Below are 21,585 nucleotides of genomic sequence, written 5' to 3'. Positions count from 1 at the left end.
TTTGCATGTGAGGAAACTGAGACAGATAGGTTGAGTGACTTGTCTTGAGACAGCCAATAAGCACGTATCTGGGACCCGCGCCTTGCTATGCATTGAGGGTGCAATCTAAAGTAAAGGTAGACCCCAGCTCCCAGGAGTTCACGGCCTAAGGAGGGGGTGGGGGGAATGAATGTTCCACTAGCCAAAAAGCGTTTGCTCTGAGACAAAATTCGATCTCAAGACCTCCGACGTCAGGTCCTGCACCTCCTACGTCGTCCTTAAAAGACGTAATCAAGGAATTCGAAGGTCAGAGAAAACGAAGATAACTTTTACCCCATTCGAGTTCCCAGACCCTTCGGATTCTCTACACAGATCCCCCGGGTAAGAGCACATCGCTGCGCGGAGTCTACTGGGACACCCACCCACCCGAGATGAACACACACACCTCCCCACGCATGGGTCCTGCTCGCCGCCTCCCCGGGCTGCTGCTCTCTTCCCCCGGATTCCCCAGAGGCCTGACCCTGGCCCCAACTCCCTCTGCACTTACTGTCTGCTCGGGGCCGCCATCTTGGTTCGACATACGCTCGCTCGACGCCGTCGCGGTAGAGTAAAGCTATCCGCAGGCCGCTGACGCTGACGTAGGCAGATTCCACACGGCGGAGCCCGGGCTCCTGGTTTCCTACCGCTGGCCCGCCTGCGGCAGTGAGCGAGTATGATGAATAATTCGGAGTTACTCTCTTCCTTTTTATATAAATAGAACCATTTTATTGGAAACTTTATTTTTTACTGACCCAAAATATCTGTCGAAAGTGTCGACAACATTCCTCTTCCTAATGGAGCTATGTTTGACTGAGGGAGGGGGAGGAGGAAAACCATCATTGACCCCGCCTTGACACCACCCCCCCATTCCCGGCGGGATCGAGTGTTGTCGATATCACGTGGTGTCAGCGCCCCGCCTACCGCGCCCTGAGGAACTTGAAAGGAGAGAAGAGGACCCGAGTTCAAATGAAGTTAAGCAAAGAGAAAGATCCTAGGTTTATATGTTTAGAGCAGAAAAGGGCCTCACCTCTCATGTTTGAGGACCACGCCATTGGAAGAAACTGAGGCCCAGGAGTTGTCAAAATAACGTGGCCAAGATCGCATAGGTAGAGTAGTGAGACAGGATTTGAACCCAGGTCTGCTGACACCTTTTTTTTTTTTAATCATTCTTGCCCTTTGGAACTAGACCTATATCTATAAAAAGAATGGGAGTAGGATATAATCTGTGTCTCATGGTGTTTCACCCCAATAATTTCAGGAACCTAGATAGAAGTTAGTATTTTCCTTCCTTTTATTTTATTTCCTTAATTTTCCTGCCCCTCCCCCCTCCCCTTCTCTAAAAACAAAACCCTTGGCCTGACCTCTTCAAATTCCAAAGGCCTTGTGGGGTGGAGCAGTTCTCTGGGGACCAAGTCTCCAAAGTGGTAATTCACAATCCAAAAACTCCCTCATCTTGTAATCTGTAACCCAGTAAAACTCATCTTCACAAGATGTCAAAGAAGATTGTAGCTCGCTTTTCTGGTACCTGGAGGTCTAACTCGCTTATTGTCATCTACAGCCCATTCAAGATGTCAAAGATGAGGGACATGGACTGGAACAAACGGGGTGTGTGTGTGGGGGGGGAGTTTCTATGATTGAAAGACCTTATAAATGGTGTCTTTGAACTCGACACCTTGACATTCCTTGGGCACCCAAAGCTGGGGAATGGCCCTTCCGGAAAAGAATAAACTGCCGTCTTCTACTTTGACTTCTGAGCTCTGTGTTTGTAAACTTCCTTCAGTGGCGGGGTTCACTGTCTGTGACTCCTTCCCACACAGTCCCTTTGCTCTTCCCTGAATGGGATGTTTCATCTACCACCTTCAGGCCTTTGCACAGGTTGTCTGCCATTGCCTGAAAAGCTCTCTGTCCTTGAATCTCCTTTTTGGAGCCCTAACTTCCTTCAAAGCTCAGGCAAGGCATCTGCACTGGGGTTAAGTTAGAAGCCTTCCCAATAAGCTCAGGAGTGAAGCAAGGATGCCCATTATCACCTCTATTATTTAACATTGTACTAGAAACATAAGAGAAGAAAAAGAAATCGAAGGGATTAAAGTAAGCAAGGAGGAAACTATCACTCCTTGCAGATGATATGATGGATCCTGAGAGAATCCAAGAAAATCAACTAAAAAGTTAGTGGAAATAATTTTAGCAAAGTTGCAAGATACAAAGTAAATCCATATAAATCATCAGCATTTCTATATATTTCCAACAAAAATGAGCAGCAAGAGTTAGAAAGAGAAACTCCATTTAAAAATCACTCAAGACAATATAAAATATTTGGGAATCTACCTACCAAGGCAAACTCAGGAATTATATGAACACAAGTACTAGCTGTGTCAGTCATGTAATAGGTACTGGATAAATGTTAAGTTATTGGTATGTAAAAGAGGAATTTGGCTTAATCTGTGTGGCTCCCAAGAGTAGAGCCAGGGCTAATTAATGAACAGAAGTAACAGCAAGGAAGCATGTAGCTCCACAGAGAAGAAATCTTCCTAAATAATTAGAGCTGTCCAACAATGGAATGAGTTGCCTGATGAGGTAGTGAGTTTTGTTACTCAGGAAGTGTTTAAGTAGGTCCTGGGTTCAAATTCAAACTCAGACACTTCCTAACTGTGTGATCTGAGCAAGTCACTTAACCCCAATTGCCTAAGCCCTTACTGCTCTTCTGTCTTGGAACTGATACTTATATTGATTCTAAGCAGAAGATAAATGTTTTTTTTTTAAAAAGAGAGAGATGCTGTGTAAACAATTCCTCTTTTGGATAGGAGACTGGTTGAAATGACTGAACAGAAGTTGTTATAGTATTGATTTAGAGTCGGAAAGGAGCTTACAGGTCATTAGTCCAATTCCCTTCATTTTTTAGATGATGAAACTGTAGCTCAGGGAGATGATGTGACTTAACCAAAATAAAAGATAAATGGCTGATATAATCCTTGACTTCCAAAAACTATCATCCTGATACAGAAAGCAGAACCTAACACATCGAGAATGTTATAAAATTCAGATGATAGTTGAATCCATGGACACTGATGAGATCGCTAAATGAAATAGTTTAGAGAGGGAAAAGGGGAGGGGAGAGGAAAGGGTCCAGGACAGAATCTCTGGGGACACCGCCTTCAGCAGACATGACCTGGATTCAGATCTAGCAAGAGAGACTAAGAAGGAATGGTCAGAGAGGTATGAGAAGACCCAAGAAAAAAACCAAGAGTATCATGGAGAAGAGGTTAACGGTGTCAAAGACTGTAGAGAGGTCAAGAAGGATAAAGATTGAAAAAAAGTCCATTTTGGCAAGTGTCTCTTCAGAAGTCCACATTAGCTTGTTATAGGATGAGAGTCAATGCTGGAAATTTGAAGAGTAAAGCTGCAAGGTCCTTCTCTGTTGGTGTATTCCCACCAAGGTGAGTGTGTTGGCTAGCTTAGCCAAATTGCTTCCTTCCTCTGTCTTTTTTTTTTTTTTAACCTTACCTTCAGTTCCAAGGCAGAAGAGCAGCAAGAGCTTAGGCAATTGGGATTAAGTGACTTGCCCAGGATCACACAGCTAGGAAGTGCCTGAGGTCACATTTGAACCCAGGACCTCATGCCTCCGGGCCTGGCTCTCTATTTACTGAGCCACCTAGCCACCCCTTCCTCTGTCTTTTTGATTCTTCATTTAAGGGGTTGGGGAAGGAGGAGGTCCTATAAAAAGATGAAGGTGATATAGAAACAAAGATATCAATAATTTTTTAAAATTCTAAAAAGCATTGGGTCCTCCTTTGGCTTCAGAGACACCAGACTGGTCAGGTTCTCTTTCCTTTTCTCTGACCTCTATTTATCCATCTCCATTATTGGTTCCTTCTTTTTACCAACCCCTCCATGAGAGTGCTTCCAACAGATCTGTCTTAGCCTCCTTTTCTCTTAACTGTAACCCTTTGTATTCTCCCTCTCTCCGAAGGCACTTAAATCTCAAAATTCTGTCCTCTCTTTTGAGTTTGAGTTTCCAACTACTGAAGAAATCTCCAACTACATGTCCTCTGGCATGTCTAAGTCAAGCTTAGGATCTTTCTCCTCACCAGTTGAATAAGGGGACCAGCCTTGTCTATTCTAGTTCCAGATCTATGATCCTATGATCTATTCCTCCTTTTGACATCAGTATTTCTTTCTATGGCATCACTATTCAGCCAATCTCCCATGATTTTAGTATTTGAATTATCTTGGACTCTTTCTCTTCCTTCACAGTAGTGGAAAGAACACTGGATTTTTAGTCAGGAGACTTGTGGTGGAATCCTGGCTTACCCACTTACTTCCTTTGTCAAATCACTTTAGCTTTCCTAGGACTCAGTTTCCTCCTCTTTAAAATGAGGAGATTATATAGTATGACTTACAAGGCTTGTTGCTCTGAACCTATCATCTAATCATTTACCAAGTCCTTTTCTTATTACCATCACCCCAGTATTAGATGCCATCACCATCCATCTAAACTATTGCAATGCACAATGATCCAGGACAATTCTGAAGGATTTATGACAAAGAATGCTATCCATCTCCAGAGAAAGAACTGTTGGAGTCAAAATGTAAAGCAAAGAATCTGATTTTTCACTTTAGTTTATTTGGATTTTGATTTTGGGGTTTTGATTTTATATAATGATTCTCTTACAAAAATGAACAAGGTAGAAATATGTTTTTGCATGTTAATACCTGTATGGCCTGGATCAGACTGCTTGTCAGCTCTAGAAGTGGGGAGGGAAGGGAAAGAGGGAGGCAATTTGGATCATATAATTTCGGAGAACTTATGTAGAAATTTGTTATTGTATGCAATTGGTAAAATAAAATATCTTTGTAAAAGAAAAATAAACAAACGATTCAAGCTAATATTCTTACCTTCACTCTCTCCTCTACCTTTGATGTATTCCATCCCCACCCCCAGTATCTATCTTTCAAATGGCAGCTGGGATGACTTTTGTTTACTTTTTACTGACAATTGTTCAAACACCCTTTTGCCTCTTATTCAATAGCCCATATTTTCATTCTTTATTCATATTATTTCCTTCTAACTCTGAAGGAAGGAAAGACAGAAGGGAGGAAGAAAGAGAAAGAGTCATTGAGGCATTTTTTCTTAATGTAGAAAATAAAGGGAAGGCCGCAAAGAAACACAAACAAGAAGGAAAGCTTTGAAAGCTACCAATTGAATTTATGTACATTAAAAAAAAGCAAACTATAGAGAAGAGAGACAGTTTTACTTTTTAAAAAAAGCTCTTATCTTCCATCTTAAAATCAATACTGTGTATTGGTTCCAAGGCAGAAGAGCAGTAAGGGCTAGGCAATGAGGGTCAAGTGACTTGCCCAGGGTCACACAGCTAGGAAGTGTCTGAGGTCAGATTTGAACCCAGGACCTCCCATCTCTAGGCCTGGCTCTCTATTCACTGAACTACCCAGCTGTCCCAGGGAGACAGTTTTAGGTACAATTCTCTTTTTCTGTTCTACTCCATATATGGAAATGTTCATTTTGGGGGTTGTTTGGAAAATTTTAAATAAAAATAACAAAAAAGAAAACTAACACAGTTTTTGGCTATATTGATAGAAAAAGTGCCCAGGATGAAGGAAATGACAGTTTTTCACTAGATCTGTCCATGTCCAGACCCTGTCCAGAGTACTGTTTTCAGTTCTGAATCACAAATACTTGATAATAGCTATTATCCTCTCTTCCTCTGCAAGTTTCCTCCACATTAGACTTGTTCCTTTATCTCGTCCTTCTATTGTATGGTCTTGAGGCCCCTCAACATACTATTTGCCCCCTTCTGAATATTTTTCAGCTTATCAAAAAACTCAAAGGACTTGCCCAAGGTGGCAAGAACCAGGACTGGAACCCAGGTCTTCCAGATTCCAGTCTAATATGCCTTCTTGAGTGGAAAAGAGAAGATAGGAAGTGATCGAGATGAGCCAAAGGGAGGAGGAGGAAAAATAAGGAATTTTGCACTAGAGAGCTGTGATTTTTCTGAGTAAAGTGGGAGACAAATTTCTCTGAAGAGGGGCATGGTGGGTTAGATTGGCGGCTTTGGGGGTCATGTACGGAAGGGACTTGAAATAAACATAACACAATATTCTGGTCTTAATTTTGGTAGATCACAATTAGCAGGCTCCAACTTGTTCAAAGTTTTAAGCCAATTACTCAGGTCCAGGCCTCTAAAGCAACTTCATGTCTATATATCCAAGTGAAGTATCTTCATTGGTTATTGTGAATACTACTACCACATCTCTAATCCAATCTGCTTATTTTACAAATGGATCTCTCCCAGATACTCAGCTGAACAAACCTTGTAAATCATTTTGTCTACTTTTTTCCTACTTATCTTATCCTGGTGAGTCAATTGAGAAGCATCTACTCCTCTAGGACCCTCCTTCCAGGTAATGCTGCAACTTTCCCAAGCTGGGATAGGGACTGGACCTGGGGTTTCACTGGTCTGGGAAGGCCTAGGTGAAAAAATTCCCTCTATTAATGCAGGTAGACCCTTCCACTTAAGAGTCTTATAGAATTGCTTAGAAGCTCAGGACCACATAGCCAATATTGTTGGAGGAGAAACACACCCAAGTTTGTAGCAACATCTTATCTCAAGAATGGGAGACTCAAACTCCATCCAAACCAGAAGAAAAGAATTTTATTTGAAGCAGAAGAGTTTTATGGTGATGTAATCACCATCTTCTTCTTCAGGTCAGACAGATCCAATTTTTTCCAATGCCTTTAAAGAGTAGTCCTGGTGAATCTTTGGGAATAGATGCTCCTTGCCCCGTAATCCCTGTAATGCACCTTGAAAAATACATATAGTCGTTAAGAAAGGATCCAGGGGGAGGAGGAGTTAAAGGAGATCATTTTTCTTACCTCAGGATCGAAGGGAGCTCAAGGGTGATGTTTCCTGGCCAATGCACCAAAATATATTGTGGGAGAAGCACACCCAAGTAGCAGGGCATCCCTCCAAGAATGGGACACTCAATGGAACACAACTCCATTCAATCCAGAAGAAAAGAATTTTATTTGAAGAAGAGGAGGTTTAAGGTGGTATAATACCCTAATTGCTGGTGGAATAGTCAGGGCTAATCAGGAAAGGTTAGAACTAATGGCTAAGCCCAGGGACTAGCAGAGGAGCCTCTCTGGAGCTGATGGAATAGCAGATCTTCAGGTGTAGAGTAGCAGCTCTGCACCCTGTGGATCAGGGTGTACATATTAGGGTCTGGAGGCTGGTCATCTCCCATTCCAGAGAAGTCTTCACCTTTCCCCCTAAACCCCTGGAAAATGCCTTGGCCAAATTCAGATGGAGGTATGTTTTAGGGTTTGTATTTCATAGGGAATAAAGGGCATATGCAGATTTGGGGGGGGTTCTTCTGGAATGCCAGAATCATGTCCCATGTTCCCCCATTGTCTCCCTTGTCATCATTTGTGAGTATGGGGGAGATCTTGCTACCCCTTCTGGAATGAGAATATGGGTCGGGGGGATGGGATACATTGGAGGACCACTATAGGGAATTAATTATATCTAACAGTTCAGAACCAAAGTAAATATAAAACAATATGAGTAATTAATAAAACAGACTAGGCACAAAGCTGGTAACCATGTAGAACATGCCAGTCCAGTAGAGGTGATTGATGAACTGAGCAACAATACAGATTCTGTAATTCATGCTGGACTTGCTGCTAAAACTACAGACTTTCAGTTGATGTTTAACTAGTGCTACCTGGAGACAACTACACGATTTCGGAGCATGAGGGTCTTGTCCCTATTACTGCCCAGCGCCCGTCTCCATCCTCCTCGGCTCCGAGGCCAGCTCTCTGTCTATCTACTCTGTTCTGTTGCCTTTTCCCCTAAGTACAAAAACTTATCCCTCCATGACTTCTTTCCCTGTAGACTGCACAAAAAGTCATTTGTATTCCTGGAGAACTCTTCATAAGCATGTTCCAAAGTGATCTGGCTTGTGGCTATCAATTTAATATCTTTAGAACATTGTTCCTAGAAACGTCGCTGCAAATGACCTGAGATGCTTTCTCCCAAATATGAAACAGCCTTGTGGGTTAAAGCAGGCATCAGATAATGCGAGAGATCAGGCCTGCTAATAACACTGCCATCTTATCAGAAAAGGTTAAAAAGGAACCTCCAATCTCAAATTACAAAGTATTTGGAAGACATCACACTTTATCAACTGAATAAAGAAAAAGAACTTTTAATTTCCCAAAATTTTATTAAAAAATGGACTCCGCCATCAGATACATTATTACAAAGATGGAATCTTACCGCCGACCAGCAAAGTTTGCTGTAATCACAAGCTTTAAACAAGTAAAAGTCTTTCTGCCCTTCTTGAGCTAGACCAGGCCCTTTGCAACAAAGGTGTTGGCTTTTTCCCCAGAAGTAAGAGACAAAAATGCTCTTTCCACAGGGCTTTCTGGTTAAAATGACTTTTCGATTGCTAAAGGACCATGAGTCAGAAAGACTAGAAGTTAATGCAAATTAGAAGTTGATCTTCCACTCTTGTTCATCTAACAGATAATATATTATTCCATTTTCAAGTTCTAGATTTTTCACAGTCCTAAGCTTCGTCTTTCCCTTTCAGCCTATATTCCCATGATAAAAATGAAACAAATACCACCCACCCATCAATGTATCCAGACTTTTGAAATATTTGGTTTTCTGATTTCAATCCCTATAGGACCAAGACTTTCTTCTGATGTGGTTTAAGAGGCCCTTGAGACATTTGTCTGGAAGCATTTCTCTCTAAATAAAAATACCTTAACAGCTAAGAAAGAAAGCTGAACATAGCTTAAAAAGCTAAAAGCAAAAAATTACTCTATCATCCCCCATCAAGCTTTGTGTGTAGTTTTCTTCTTATGGGTCCTTTTTCCTGTGGGCAGAGGAGGAACGTATTTTTCCTTCAGTTTAAGATTCATCTCGATCAGAAACAGACAGACAAGTACCCAGTGGTACATATATTCTAGAGCAACAGATCCCTCTATCCAGATGACTTTTCTGGGGTGTCCTGCACAGAAACAAACCAAAAGACCAGATCAAGAGGTGATTGTTTCAGGGTCATTTTTGTCCTTTGTCCCAGTTTCTCCCTCATTCATTTAATGTGGAGTGGATAAATGGAATCAAAGATAAAAACTTCAGTGGTTTAAAAATAAAATCACTGTACAGCTTTATCTTTATCATCTACTTAACTGATACTTCCAACTTTTAGAATTCTTGACTCCCTTCAAGACTCAGTGAAAATGATACCTAATGCAGAAGGTCTTTCCCAGGCATCCCTTCCCCATTCCTGCCCCCAACACAGCACCTTTCTGACTCAGTGGATAGGTTTAAATTTTCTTAACAGTGTGACCCTGGGCAAGTCACATAACTACCATTGCCTATCCCTTACTGCTCTCCTGCCTTGGGACTAATCCTTAGTATTGATTCTAAGATGGAAGGTAAGGGATTTAAAAATAAAATGAAATAAAGTTACCTTCCTTCGGATTCTCTGGCATGCATCAGTGTACTGACATATTATTTCCCCATTGAGGGAAGGAGCAGTTTTTACTTCTTATTTGTGTCCCGAATGGCCAGGACAGGACCTGGCACTTCATAAACACTTTAATACATATTTGGTGGTTGATTGAAATCATTTTCTGATGCAACTAATTAGTAAGAAACTGAGAAATAACCACAAGTCATAAAGTTACAGTTATAATTGAATCAGGGGTTTGAAATTCTATGTATTAGAAATCTGATCAAACTTGATTTTGGTGGACTGACAGTGAAACTAAATCTCTTCACGGTAGAAAGGTGGTGGACTACAGGTGTAGAATAAAGAGATGCCTTGTCAGAGAAAGCCAGTAAGTCAATTTGCTTTGCTTTTTATTATAAAAGAAAGTTTCAAGGGAGGGATGGAAGAGGGGGAGGGAAGTGTATGTAGAAGTCACTGAGAATGTTATTTTTTATTTTTTTTTTAAACCCTCACCTTCCATCTTAGAGTCAATACTGTGTATTGGCTCCAAGGCAGAAGAGCGGTAAGGGTAGGCAATGGGGTCAAGTGACTTGCCCAGGGTCACACAGCTGGGAAGTGTCTGAGGCCAGATTTGAACCCAGGACCTCCCGTCTCTAGGCCTGGCTCTCAATCCACTGAGCTACCCAGCTGCCCCCTGAATGTTATTTTTTAAAGTGTAGATAAAAATATTTATTTTTGAAACATTCTATCAGACTTCTAGGCTATATCTCAACAACACTAATGACAATTTGAGTTGAATCTGGACATATAGTAGGATGATCGTTAGACAACAAAATAAAACAAAGATTTTGTCCATTGTCTTCTAAAAAAGGGAAGGAAAAAGAGGTTTGGCTTTGGGATATCTTTTTTTAACTCTCACTTCCTGTCTTAGAATCAGTGTATTAATTCTAAGACAGAAGGTAAGGGTTAAATTTTTTAAAATTACTCAGGTTAATCATTTTCCAGGAATACACAGGACTGTGTTGGAGATTAAAAGTCTATTTAAAAAATATATATTTTGGGGCAGCTGGGTAGCTCAGTGGAGTGAGAGTCAGGCCTAGAGATAGGAGGTCCTAGGTTCAAACCCAGCCTCAGCCACTTCCCAGCTGTGTGACCCTGGGCAAGTCACTTGACCCCCATTGCCCACCCTTACCAATCTTCCACCTATGAGACAATACACCAAAGTACAAGGGTTTAAAAAAAAAAGNCCATTGCCCACCCTTACCAATCTTCCACCTATGAGATAATACACCGAAGTACAAGGGCTAAAAAAAAAATATATATATATATATATGTATATATATATATATTGTTGATGCCCTTTCATACCTATTTTCTAATGGGAGCACTGGAACTTTCTAATGACCCCTTTCCACCTTGAAATCACTCTTTTAGTAATACATCAGACTGTAATTGGAAGTACTGAATTAAATTTCCAATTATTAAATCTGTTTTTTTCTTTTAAAATGTTGCATTGATTCTTTAAAGAAAAAAAAAGTAGTAGTGTCACTTCCTAATGACTGTCCCTGACTCCCAGAGAATTTTCCTTTTTTGACCAAGATAATTAAGCAAAAAAAAAAAAAAAAAAATCAACACACTGACCAGGTTTGGCAGCCTATGTCTCATTCCATAGCAATGTTGAAAAGAGGGAGACATGTTTAGCTGTCTAGGCTAGTCCCATTTAACAATTGGGGAATTAAAGCTTGCTGGTATACATGGGGCAAAACAAAAAAAGCTCCCCAGAGTTCCAAATGGTTAGTTATGGGGTGAAGGAGAAAGTGGAGGTCTAGAACAAGCTAAACTCTGGATACTTAGAGGAAGAGGGGTAACTGTCTTGCCAGGCAGATATGACTTTGGAATAAAATCAGCTGGTTCTTTTGGACTTTCCTCCAGCCAAGGGAAGCTCGGAGCTTTCCCTCAATGGATTTTAAAATACCCTAGAAAAGGGTCTGAGAGCACCAGTGTTTTCTAAACAAGTGAAACTGTGTTTAATCATTTCTCTTAATTCAATAGGCCCCATAGGTGAACTTCAAAAGCCAAAGCCAACAGAAACTATTCTTGCCTTTGTTGCAGGAAGCACTCAGGAAGACAAACACTCCGGTTTTCTAGGCATAAAAAAAACTATCCTCTTAACAAAAGGCACGACTGCTTTGGACAACTGACACAACAGCTGCTGGGAAATGGATGAAATCAGGACTCACTTGTATTTATTTGGTATCTAGTTTGTCCATGTGGGTACAAAGAGAGCTGACTTTGAAGCCAGGAACACCTGAGTTTAAGTCCCACTTCACATACTATGATCCAGAGCAAATTGCTTGAGGTCTCGAGGCTTTAGGCCAGGGGTCGGCCACCTTTTTGGCCGTGAGAGCCACAAACGCCACATTTTTAAAAATGTAATTTTGTGAGAGCCGTACAGTGCTCACAGTGCTGCTCCTCTAACAGCGCCTGAAAAAAATGGACTTTATGGCTCCTGCAGAAAGAGCCATACGTTGCCGACCCCTGATCTAGGCAATTCTCTAGAGATGAAAAGTTGTAAAGAATTTTGCTGACTGGCATTGATAGAGTTTTCTCACAGGAGAATTCTCCATAAAATCACACAGCCAGTTCCTATTCTATTATTTCAGGCATATTTATGTACATGTCTCCCTAAATAATGGGATAGGAGAATTTTTCTGGTTTGGCTCTACCGACATCATTTCCTTAAGACAGCCGGCCAGTCACTTACCTTGATTTAGCTCCAGTGACTGACTGATTAGTGATAAGAGAATTTCTGGCTCAGTCTTATTACTTCTATTTACTTACGCTCAAAATACCAAGTAGCCAGCTATACTTCAGGTATTAATGGTTAGTTTGCCCACTCCAGCTTTCCCCCTGGTGTTCACCGACTAGTTTACCATTTTTCCTGGTATAGGTCTCCCCCTTCTGCTATCTGTTCAATATATAAATTTTTACCTTTCCCTTCTGCATTTTGTGAAATTTTATTCTATCCATTCTATTGCTATAACTACTTCTTATATCGATTTTCTGAAACAACTGCTCAGAGACCATTGATTTTTGTATACTCTGAATCTATGCTATAAGGATATAATAAACTGTTTTGTTTTTTTGTTTTTCTCCAGATCCTTACCTTCCATCTTAGAACTGATACAAGTATCAATGCCAAGGCAGAAAAGTGGTAAGAGCTAGGCAGTGGTAAGTGACTTGCCCAGGGTCACATAGTTTTGAAGTACCTGAGGTCAGATTTGAACCCTGGACTTCCCACCTCTAGGCTGGCTCTCTATCCCCAGAGCCACTTAGCTGCCCCCAAATAAATACTTGTTGAATTGAATTATATTGCCTTATTCTTATTCCTATCTTTCTTTGCCAATTTTCTGGGGTGTTTTAATTTGCATTTCTCTTTTTCTTCTTTACTAGTTTGTAGTTCTTTTGAGACTTGTTGATCATATCCTTTGACCACTGTCCCAGTTAGGAAATGGCCCTTGGCCTTATGTATTTATATTGGTTCCCTATATATCTGAGATATCTAATGACTTTAATCAGGGATATTTGATACAAAGATTTACCCTCAACCCTCTCAGTCAACAGCTTTCCTTCTCAACTGTTGTTCAGTTGTGTCCAACTCTTCAAAACTCCATTTGGAGTTTTCTTGGCAGAGATACTAGAATGGTTTGCAATTTCCTTTTCCAACTCTTTTTACAGATGAGGGACCTGAGGCCAACAGGATTAAATGATTCGCCCAGGGTCCCACAGCTAGTAAGTGTCTGAAGCTAGATTTGAACTCAAGAAGATAAGAGTCTTCCTGACTCTAGTCCTAGCACTCTATCCACTATGCCATGAAGCTACTCTTTCCTTCTCAAAGAATTGCCTAATTCCAACCCAAGTACCTGAACTACAATTGGGTTGTATTACTTTTAGTAAAGGTATTTAACTAAACTAGTATTAAGGAGACAGATGGGTAGCACAGTGGATATAGAGCCAAGCCTGGAGGTAGGAGATCCTGGGTTCAAATCTGACCTAAGACACTTCCTAACTGAGGTACACTGGGCAAGTCACTTAACTCTCACCATTCTTCTTCCTTGGAACCAATGCACAGTATTAATTCGAATTTAAAAGGAAAGGTTTTTTTGAACATCAATATTAATATGGTAAAATTTAATTAATAGCAATTAATACTATAAAAACAGCATTACTATTTTTAAAGGAAAAAACAGAGAAAATGAAGAAGATTATTTACTTTTGATGTATTTAGCAATGGTGTCTGGATGAACTTTCACATATTCAGAGGTGGGATCAAAGGTGCAAAGCCTTTTAATCATATCATTGGTAATGAGCTGCAGAATGAGAACAGAAGGATGAGAAGATGAGCAGACACTATCAGTCCAACAGAGCAGAGTTCATGGTTCTAGGGCTCACCTGTCTACACTGATCCCAGTCCTCAAGAATCTCTGCACCATCCCACTCTGGATTAAAGATCAACAAGATTGCTTTAAGGATGTCGTGGGCCAAGGCAGGCGGCTTCTCATTCTTTTCAAAGGTTGAAGAATCAAATATCAAAGACAAAAAGTTTTCAGAATGAAACTTCAAATCTTTGAAGGCCTGAGGATCAAGCTCATGGATCCTTTCCTGGATCTCTTTCAGCATGATACGGAAGAAGAGGATTCCTGCCTTTTGTACTTCTCCTTTGTATTCCGTCTCTGCAATCATAGGAAAACATCTCTTACTGATGTTCTAGGACACATATCTTTCTTCAATCTGGGAGTCTTGGACAAATTATTGCCCTTAGGATTATTTCTTAAAAAAAAAATTTATAGATTTAGATCTGGATGACATCTTAGGCACCATCTATCATAAATCCCAGCATGAGGAAATGACTTGCCTAAGGTCACACAGTCAATGCGTGGTGAGCTTGGATCTCAGAATCCCTTGTGTCTGATTCTTGTTAAGCCCCTTGACCCAAGACTCTGGAACATCTCCTCCAATACCATACCTACCTAGGATTTGCTGTTTCTTTATTTCTCCTGTGCTTTCGCCCAGTATTTCATGGCAGGCTGTTTGGACTGTCTTCAGCATCTTCTGTAAATCTCTGTACTCCTGATTTGACAACATCTTCTTCTGTCCAGTGGAGAAATCAATCACCCCCATTGCCATACCCTTTCTGTCTCGAAGTGGAACAGTTATGTGATAGGTCCCAAGGGCATAGGTGAAAAGCACCTGCGAGGTGTCTGCGCTTTTAAAGAGAAAGTCTCTGAAAGCAGAAGAGTAGGTTATCACCTCATCCTATGGACAGCAATCTACCCAAACAGCTACGTACTAAGACAGAAGCCTCAGCCCAACAAATGAGGAGAAGTGGCAAGGATGCCCAAGGCAGAGGACGATATACACGCCTTCTTTGTGTCTCCATTGGAAAGCACAGACAAGAGACAGACACAAACACAGACACAGACACAGACATGCACATTGTCTCTGTCTGAACTAATGCCATTATTTCTCACGGCATAATCATGTCCCGTTATGTTTTTCTGCCTCAGTTTGTTTAGCACGGCTTCTTCCCATTTTTCTACTGTTCTGAAGAATCCTACCAGGAATATTTTCATACCAAGGAGGTTTTTTTGTTGTCCTTTCAATAACACCCTGACTGTATAGCTGCAGGAGATTGATGACACGTAAAAGAGTATAAGTAATTTTGTAGCTCTCATGAGGAAGCACATCCCCCGTTCCCCTTTGGAAGAGAGGCGGGGGCTACAGGAGCATAATGTTACACATACAGGGCCTGGCACAAAGTAAATACTTAATAGAAATGTTTATTCCCTTCTAGATACAGTCAGATGCGGTCTCTGTGTCATTTGGTTTTATGTCACCGTTTTTCTTTATTACAAAGAAGATATCATTGGGTTGTAAAAACAAAAGTTGTTGAAACTTGGAATAATTTTGGAGCCCTTGTTGTGTATATACTTAAAATTCATCTTTATTATTATGTGAACTTGAAAACATCAACAAATATGAATATTTCCTAAATAAAGAATAGAAAGGAGGGCTGTATAAGACATAATGCATTTCTATTATATACAGCTTGGTTAAAAAAATTAAATACGTTTTTAATTGATCATGGCAGTTGCTCACACACAACACTCTATCTCTTCCCCCCATGCCTTTTGCACTCTCTTCTTGTCCTCCAAGCCCAGAGAACCCTGCTTTTTTTATCTCCACTCTTGGTTTCCCTGGCTTCCTTCAAGGCTCCTTAAATTCCATGTTCTGAAGGTCTTTTCCAATCTTCTCCAACTGAAAGTGCTTTCCCCTCTAGGATTACCTTCTAACCACTCTATAGATCCAGAAATATTTTGTTATTTCCGTGTTGTCACCCTCATTAGAATGGGAGCTCCCTGAGGGGAAGGGAATGTTTATACCTTATTTGTATACCCAAACTATAACACAGTGGCAGCAGATAGTAATTGCTTAATAAATATTTGTTGGCCGACTAATTCATTGATTTCCCTCTTACTCCAAATGCCTGTCTTCCTATCAAGATGGTTGATATATACTCCAAAGCCCTGGCATGGCTTTGGAGTATATACTTCCAAGGTCTACAACAACAACTCCAGTAGTAATAAAATAACCAAGGGCTTCAGAGGAAATGTGCGTTTTATATTTAGACAAAGGCAATCTACCTGCATACCTGAATATGGAACTGGAAGATCTATAGGTCCATAATTGAATTAATGCCAATCTAGCTGCTTTAACACGCAGCAAAACTAAATAGGCAACTTATTCCTTTTGCAATAGTCCCTTCCTTTCATTGCCAAACTTCTAGAAAGAATTTGGGAGGGCTTATTGTGTAGGTATCTATCGATATATCTATGCATATATAATATACATATTCATATGTATATATATATAATTTGTTGTTTTTATTATTGCATAAGATTGAAAAAACAAATGTGAACATTTCCTTAAATAAAAACCAGAGAGGGCTCAGACTACACCCAGTATCTATTTCCTCACCACCCATTCATTCCTTTGCAATCTGTTTTCTGCATCCCTTCCCCATCCACTGAAATGAAGCTACTTGAGTCCAACTTTTTCTCAGTCCTCATCCTCTTTGTCCTTTCTATTGTTCTTCAGTACTTTTGACCCTCCTTTTTCTTTCCAAGTACCTTCTACACTCCCTTGGCTTCTGAGACTCCATACTCTCCTGGCTTTCCTAGAATATAAGTACGTAGCCTGTGTCACCTCGGGCAAGTTGGCCTCTCTGAATTTCAATTTCCTCATATGGAAAATAGAACATGAAGGGAAGTGGGACAAAGAGGTGATCTAGGAACAGAGTTCTCAAACAAGCAAGAAAAAAATAAAAAATGAGAAGAGAAGTCAGAGGGGATCACAGACAAGTAAGATAGCTTCGAAGTCCTTTGTTGAATTTATTACCTGCTTACTAAGAAAAGCAAGCTCTACATAGTTAGATTTTCATAGATGAGTCTCTCCTTCTGTTCTGTGGTATATAAGAAAACCTTCATTTTATTTGTTATTTGCTAAATTTAAAGTTGTTTTTAAAATTAGAAATAGAGCATAACCTAATTGAGGACTAAGACTGTCACACTTTTTTCTTCATATCTCTGATGGCTGGCTCAGTACTTGGCATATAGTTGGAGTTCATAAATGCTTAGTAACTGATTTCTTCTGGCTTTTCTAATTACTCCTTTCTCCTTTATTAGTTCAATCTTTCACTGAGTCCTTGTTGTTCTTCAAGGTTTGTTCTTCTTCAGTCCTCTTACCTTCTCTCCTCCTTAGTGATTTTATTCACTCCCATTTCTTCAGTAACCTTCAAGGACCACAAGACCCTGGAATTGGAGCTGGGAAGGATCTTCAAGACCGCAGAGTCCAATTCATCATTTTATAGATGAGAAAACTGAGGTCAGATTTGAACTCCTGACTACAGGCCTGACTCTTTATCCTCTGAGCCACCTAGCTGTGTCACATCCTTTGATTCTAAAGCCAGTGCTCTTTTCAGCATCCTATGCTGCATTTCTATGCAGATTGCCACACGGATCTTTTCCCCAAATGTAATACCCCAAGATGAGACTGTTGATAGGACATTGGATGTCTCATAGCATATCAAACTCAACATGTCCAAAACCAAGCTTCTCATCTTTCTCCCCAAAACAATTTCCCTTTCTGACTACCTGATTTTGATCAGTGGAACAAATATGATTCATTAAGTCACCCTCATTTATAGAACTTTGCTGTTAGCTTTTATTTTTCCATTTATCCTCCCTTTTCCCATAAATCATTTGTCAAATTCTGTTCTTTCTACCTCTTCAATCTTTCTATCAGTCTCCTCTTCAGTAGGCTCACCAACCACCATCTCAGAGACAGCTATTGATATAGTGGATACAGCAATGGACCCTCAGTCAGGAAAACATGAGTTTGGACTTCCACTTCAGGGAGCTAAGATGGTGGAGTAAGGATGCTCTGAGCTCACCCAAATGCACCTTCTAACAATCACATATACACACAACGAAAATCTCAAAATGCAAGAAAATGTGGAAAAACAGGAGAAGGGATTCATCTCACTGGGGTAAAAGGGAAGAATGAGATGGCTCACACTGTATCCTGGGGAGCCAGCGGTGAAGGGAACAGAATCCAGCTGAATCCTGTAGCAAGTAAGGAATGGAGTGCCGCCCAGGCTCACTGGGAGGCGTGGAACTCAGCTTGATCTAGCACAGGTGCCTTCTAGACAAAATAGCTGCAAGCTTCCCCATGACAAGCCCACCATGCAGCTGCCTCAGAGAGCACACTGAAGGATTCAAAAGCAGCCAGGTCAATTCAAGCACTGGAGTAGAACACAATAAAGCTTAGAGCAGTACTTTCTCTACCCCAGGAATAGAGCGAAACTTTAACACATAGGCAAGGTCATGAAAAAAAACAAACCAGAAAAATAAGCAAAAGACAAGGAAATAACTGACCTTAGAAGCTTAGTGGTAAGGGTTAGGCATTTGGGTTTAAGTGACTTGCCCAAGGTCACACAGGTAGGAGATATATGAATCCAGATTTGAAATCAGGGCCTTCTAACTCCAGACCTGGTACTTTTCCCACTGTGCTACCTAGGTGCCCATCCCCATAACACTTTGCTTATATCTCTCTTATATACTTATCCTATATTATTTTTGTAAACAGTTATTCGTGCTCATGTCAAACTCTACTATCAAACTGCTAACTACAGGAAGGCATCCTATGTAATCTTTTTAATCTTTCCCAATCCTTAAGGCAATGGTAGTTCTTACATTAGAAAATTCCCTTTGGGGAAAATAAAATAAGAAAGGAAGGAAGGAAGGAAGGGAAGAAGGAAGGAAGGAAGGAAGAAAGAAAGAAAGAAAGAAAGAAAGAAAGAAAGAAAGAAAGAAAGAAAGAAAGAAAGAAAGAAAGAAAGAAAGAAANGAAGGAAGGAAGGAAGGAAGGAAGGAAGGAAAAGGAAGGAAGGAAGGAAGGAAGGAAGGAAGGAAGGAAGGAAGGAAGGAAGGAAGAAAGGAAGGAAGGAAGGAAGAAAAGAGAGGGAGGGAGGAAGGAAGGAAAGAAGGAAAAGGAAGGAAGGAAAGAAGAAAGAAATAAAGAGAAAGAGAGGAAGAAAAAGAAAATTCCTTTTTTGTTTCTTTGTAATATCAATATGTGGCAGAAGCAGGATTTAAACTCATCTTCCTCACTCCAAGGCACATTCTCTATCCATTATTGTGCATTTAATAAATATTTGATGATGATATTGCTGAAGACAATCCTGGCTTGAAGAGAGTCACTGTGGATGACAGATGGAGCAGAGTCAGGAGACCTCCTCTGAGACACACCGATTCTGTGATCCTGGGCAAGTCACTTAACCTTTTGGTGTCCCCCAATGATTCTCTAAGACTATAGACTACAGTGCAGTTTCTGGTCTATATTGGTAGAAAAGGGGAGTCCCTTCCTCCTGGACTTCCTGATACCAGTGAAATCACTAGTCTCTACCTATTCTATTACTGAAGATAGCTGGCATTGTTTTGAGATCATTGTTTTGTAGGTGTCCATAGCTGATGGTGCCTCACTGTGTTCCGTAGGTAACACTAATTCAAAGCAACTTCCAGATGGGTTAGAGTCAGTAAACAGCCTTTTCTTCTCCTGATCCAAACATTCAATACGTTCAGAGAACACTCACATTAATTAGCAGACACATTCTATTAAAGGAATAGGGTTACTGACTCCTGTTGCCAGGCTACCGTTTAACTTTTTTTTCCCTACTCTGTCAAGGAAAAAACTCAGGAAGGTTTCCCTGGTTGCTCCTTTGCTCATCATGGGTGGCAGATGCCATCTTCTGGCTGTTTGGGGATGAATGAGTGTCTACTCATTCATGGTGTCTACCCACCCCACTTTGATCCAGCCAGTTGAATTGATCCTCACTGAGGAGCTGGCTTCCTATCACGCGGTGTTATCTATGCTCTAATAACCATTTGGACCCAAAGGAGTCTCATCTACATACCTGAACAGACTCTTCTTTCTGTAGATAACTGAAGACTGGAAGACGATTTCCACGTGTTTTTTATTGTCCAAATACATCATTTTTTGTAGACCATAATCTGATTCCTTGAGAGGAGGAATGGACAAGAGAGATTTCAGTGCAGTAAAAATTAGTTCCCTGTGTGTTGTGAAGATGGGATTGACAATGTTGCACTCTTCTAAGAGGAAAACTACAATAGTGTGTTCAGAGACTCTTCTGATTAGGAATGGAAAGGGGATAGGGGAGTAGGGGAAGAATTAAGGAGAGGGAATAGAGTTTAATGGCTAGAGAGCTTGCTTTGAAGCCAGAAAGACCTGAGTTCAGGCCTGTCCCCAATACATGCTGTCTGGTGTGACTGAACAAATCAATCTTCCAAGATTCTAGGGCAGCTCTTTAAGAATATAAGTTGTCTCACTAACTTCTAAGTGAACTTTATATAATTTCAACAATCTTTACATCTTCTTGGATAATCTAAAAATATTATTCTGAGAAGCAGTCTTTGGGCTTTATTAGATGAATATAAAGGTTAAGAACCCCTACACTAGACCTAAAATAGTCCCAGCAAAGAAAAGTATAAAGACTTTACTAAATAAGACAATCACAAAAAAACCCTGAAAAGACTTATATGAAGTGATGCAAAGTGATATGAGCAGAACCAGGAGAACATTTTACACAGAAACAACAATGTATGATGATTAACTGTGAATGACTTTATTATTAATAAGGCAAGGATACAGAATAACTCCAAGAGATTTATGACAAAAAAAGGATATTCACCATCAAAGAAGGAGCAGATGGATTCCAAATGTAGATAGAAACATAACAATCTTAGCTTTATTTCCTCCATGAATTTTTCTCTAGTGTAAGCAATATGTGTCTTGTTTCATAACATGATGAACATGGAAATATGTGTTATATGATAATATATGTACAGTCTATATCATATTACCTGATTTCTTGGAGAGGGGAAAGGGGTGGGAGGGAGAAAGAATATGGATTGCCAAATGTCAGGAAATAAAGATTAAAAATTGTATTGACATGTAAAATATGGAAAAAATAAAATTTAAAAAGAATATACATTATCAAGACACTTACCCATATTGTTTTCTTAAAACTTTACCTTCTGTCTTTGTATTAATTCTAAGGCAGAAGAACAGCAAGGACCAGGAAATTGGGGTTAAGTGATTTGTCCAGGGTCACATAGCTAGGAAGAGTCTAGGATCAAATTTGAACCCAGGACCTCTGGACTCTAGGCCTGGTGCTTAATCCACCATGCTACCTAGCTGTTCCTGATTTACATTGTTGGAGGGAATTTTATAACCTTGAAGAAATCACAAGTCTAGTCTTTATTGTTTTCCCTCCTAATGTATAATCCTGAGGTGTCATTGTGTTTATACCCATGTAGTCCATTGCTCTGTGGCACAATGAGAGTCTTTCAAGGAGTCGGGACAACTTTGGGTTCAACACATATTGGCTGTGTGTGTGTGTGTGTGTGTGTGTGTGTGTGTGTGTGTGTGTGTGTGTGTGTGTGTGTG

General features: G+C 40.3%; 2 protein-coding genes across 2 annotated transcripts in view; both read right to left on the bottom strand.

Annotated features, from left to right (window-relative positions):
- NSRP1 (nuclear speckle splicing regulatory protein 1) overlaps nucleotides 1-570 on the bottom strand; it is an 89,538-nt gene extending 88,968 nt beyond the window's left edge. Inside the window, exon 1 of the mRNA XM_044672896.1 lies at nucleotides 527-570. Coding sequence (XP_044528831.1) covers nucleotides 527-546 — 20 coding nt within the window. The 5' untranslated portion in view covers nucleotides 547-570. The remainder of the gene's footprint in view (nucleotides 1-526) is intronic.
- Nucleotides 571-8,875: 8,305 nt separating this feature from the next.
- Nucleotides 8,876-21,585, bottom strand: part of EFCAB5 (EF-hand calcium binding domain 5) — a 135,471-nt gene continuing 122,761 nt past the window's right edge. Inside the window, exons 16-20 of the mRNA XM_044675595.1 lie at nucleotides 20,033-20,136; nucleotides 14,529-14,782; nucleotides 13,951-14,231; nucleotides 13,772-13,868; nucleotides 8,876-9,051 (exon numbers count right to left, since the gene is read on the bottom strand). Of these exons, the coding sequence (XP_044531530.1) occupies nucleotides 8,876-9,051; nucleotides 13,772-13,868; nucleotides 13,951-14,231; nucleotides 14,529-14,782; nucleotides 20,033-20,136 (912 nt within the window). The remainder of the gene's footprint in view (nucleotides 9,052-13,771; nucleotides 13,869-13,950; nucleotides 14,232-14,528; nucleotides 14,783-20,032; nucleotides 20,137-21,585) is intronic.

Source organism: Gracilinanus agilis, chromosome 4 (genome assembly GCF_016433145.1).
Source record: "Gracilinanus agilis isolate LMUSP501 chromosome 4, AgileGrace, whole genome shotgun sequence".
Taxonomy (NCBI): Eukaryota; Metazoa; Chordata; class Mammalia; order Didelphimorphia; family Didelphidae; genus Gracilinanus; species Gracilinanus agilis.
Note: the sequence above shows the minus strand (reverse complement) of the source record. Positions and strands in the feature narration are given on the sequence as shown.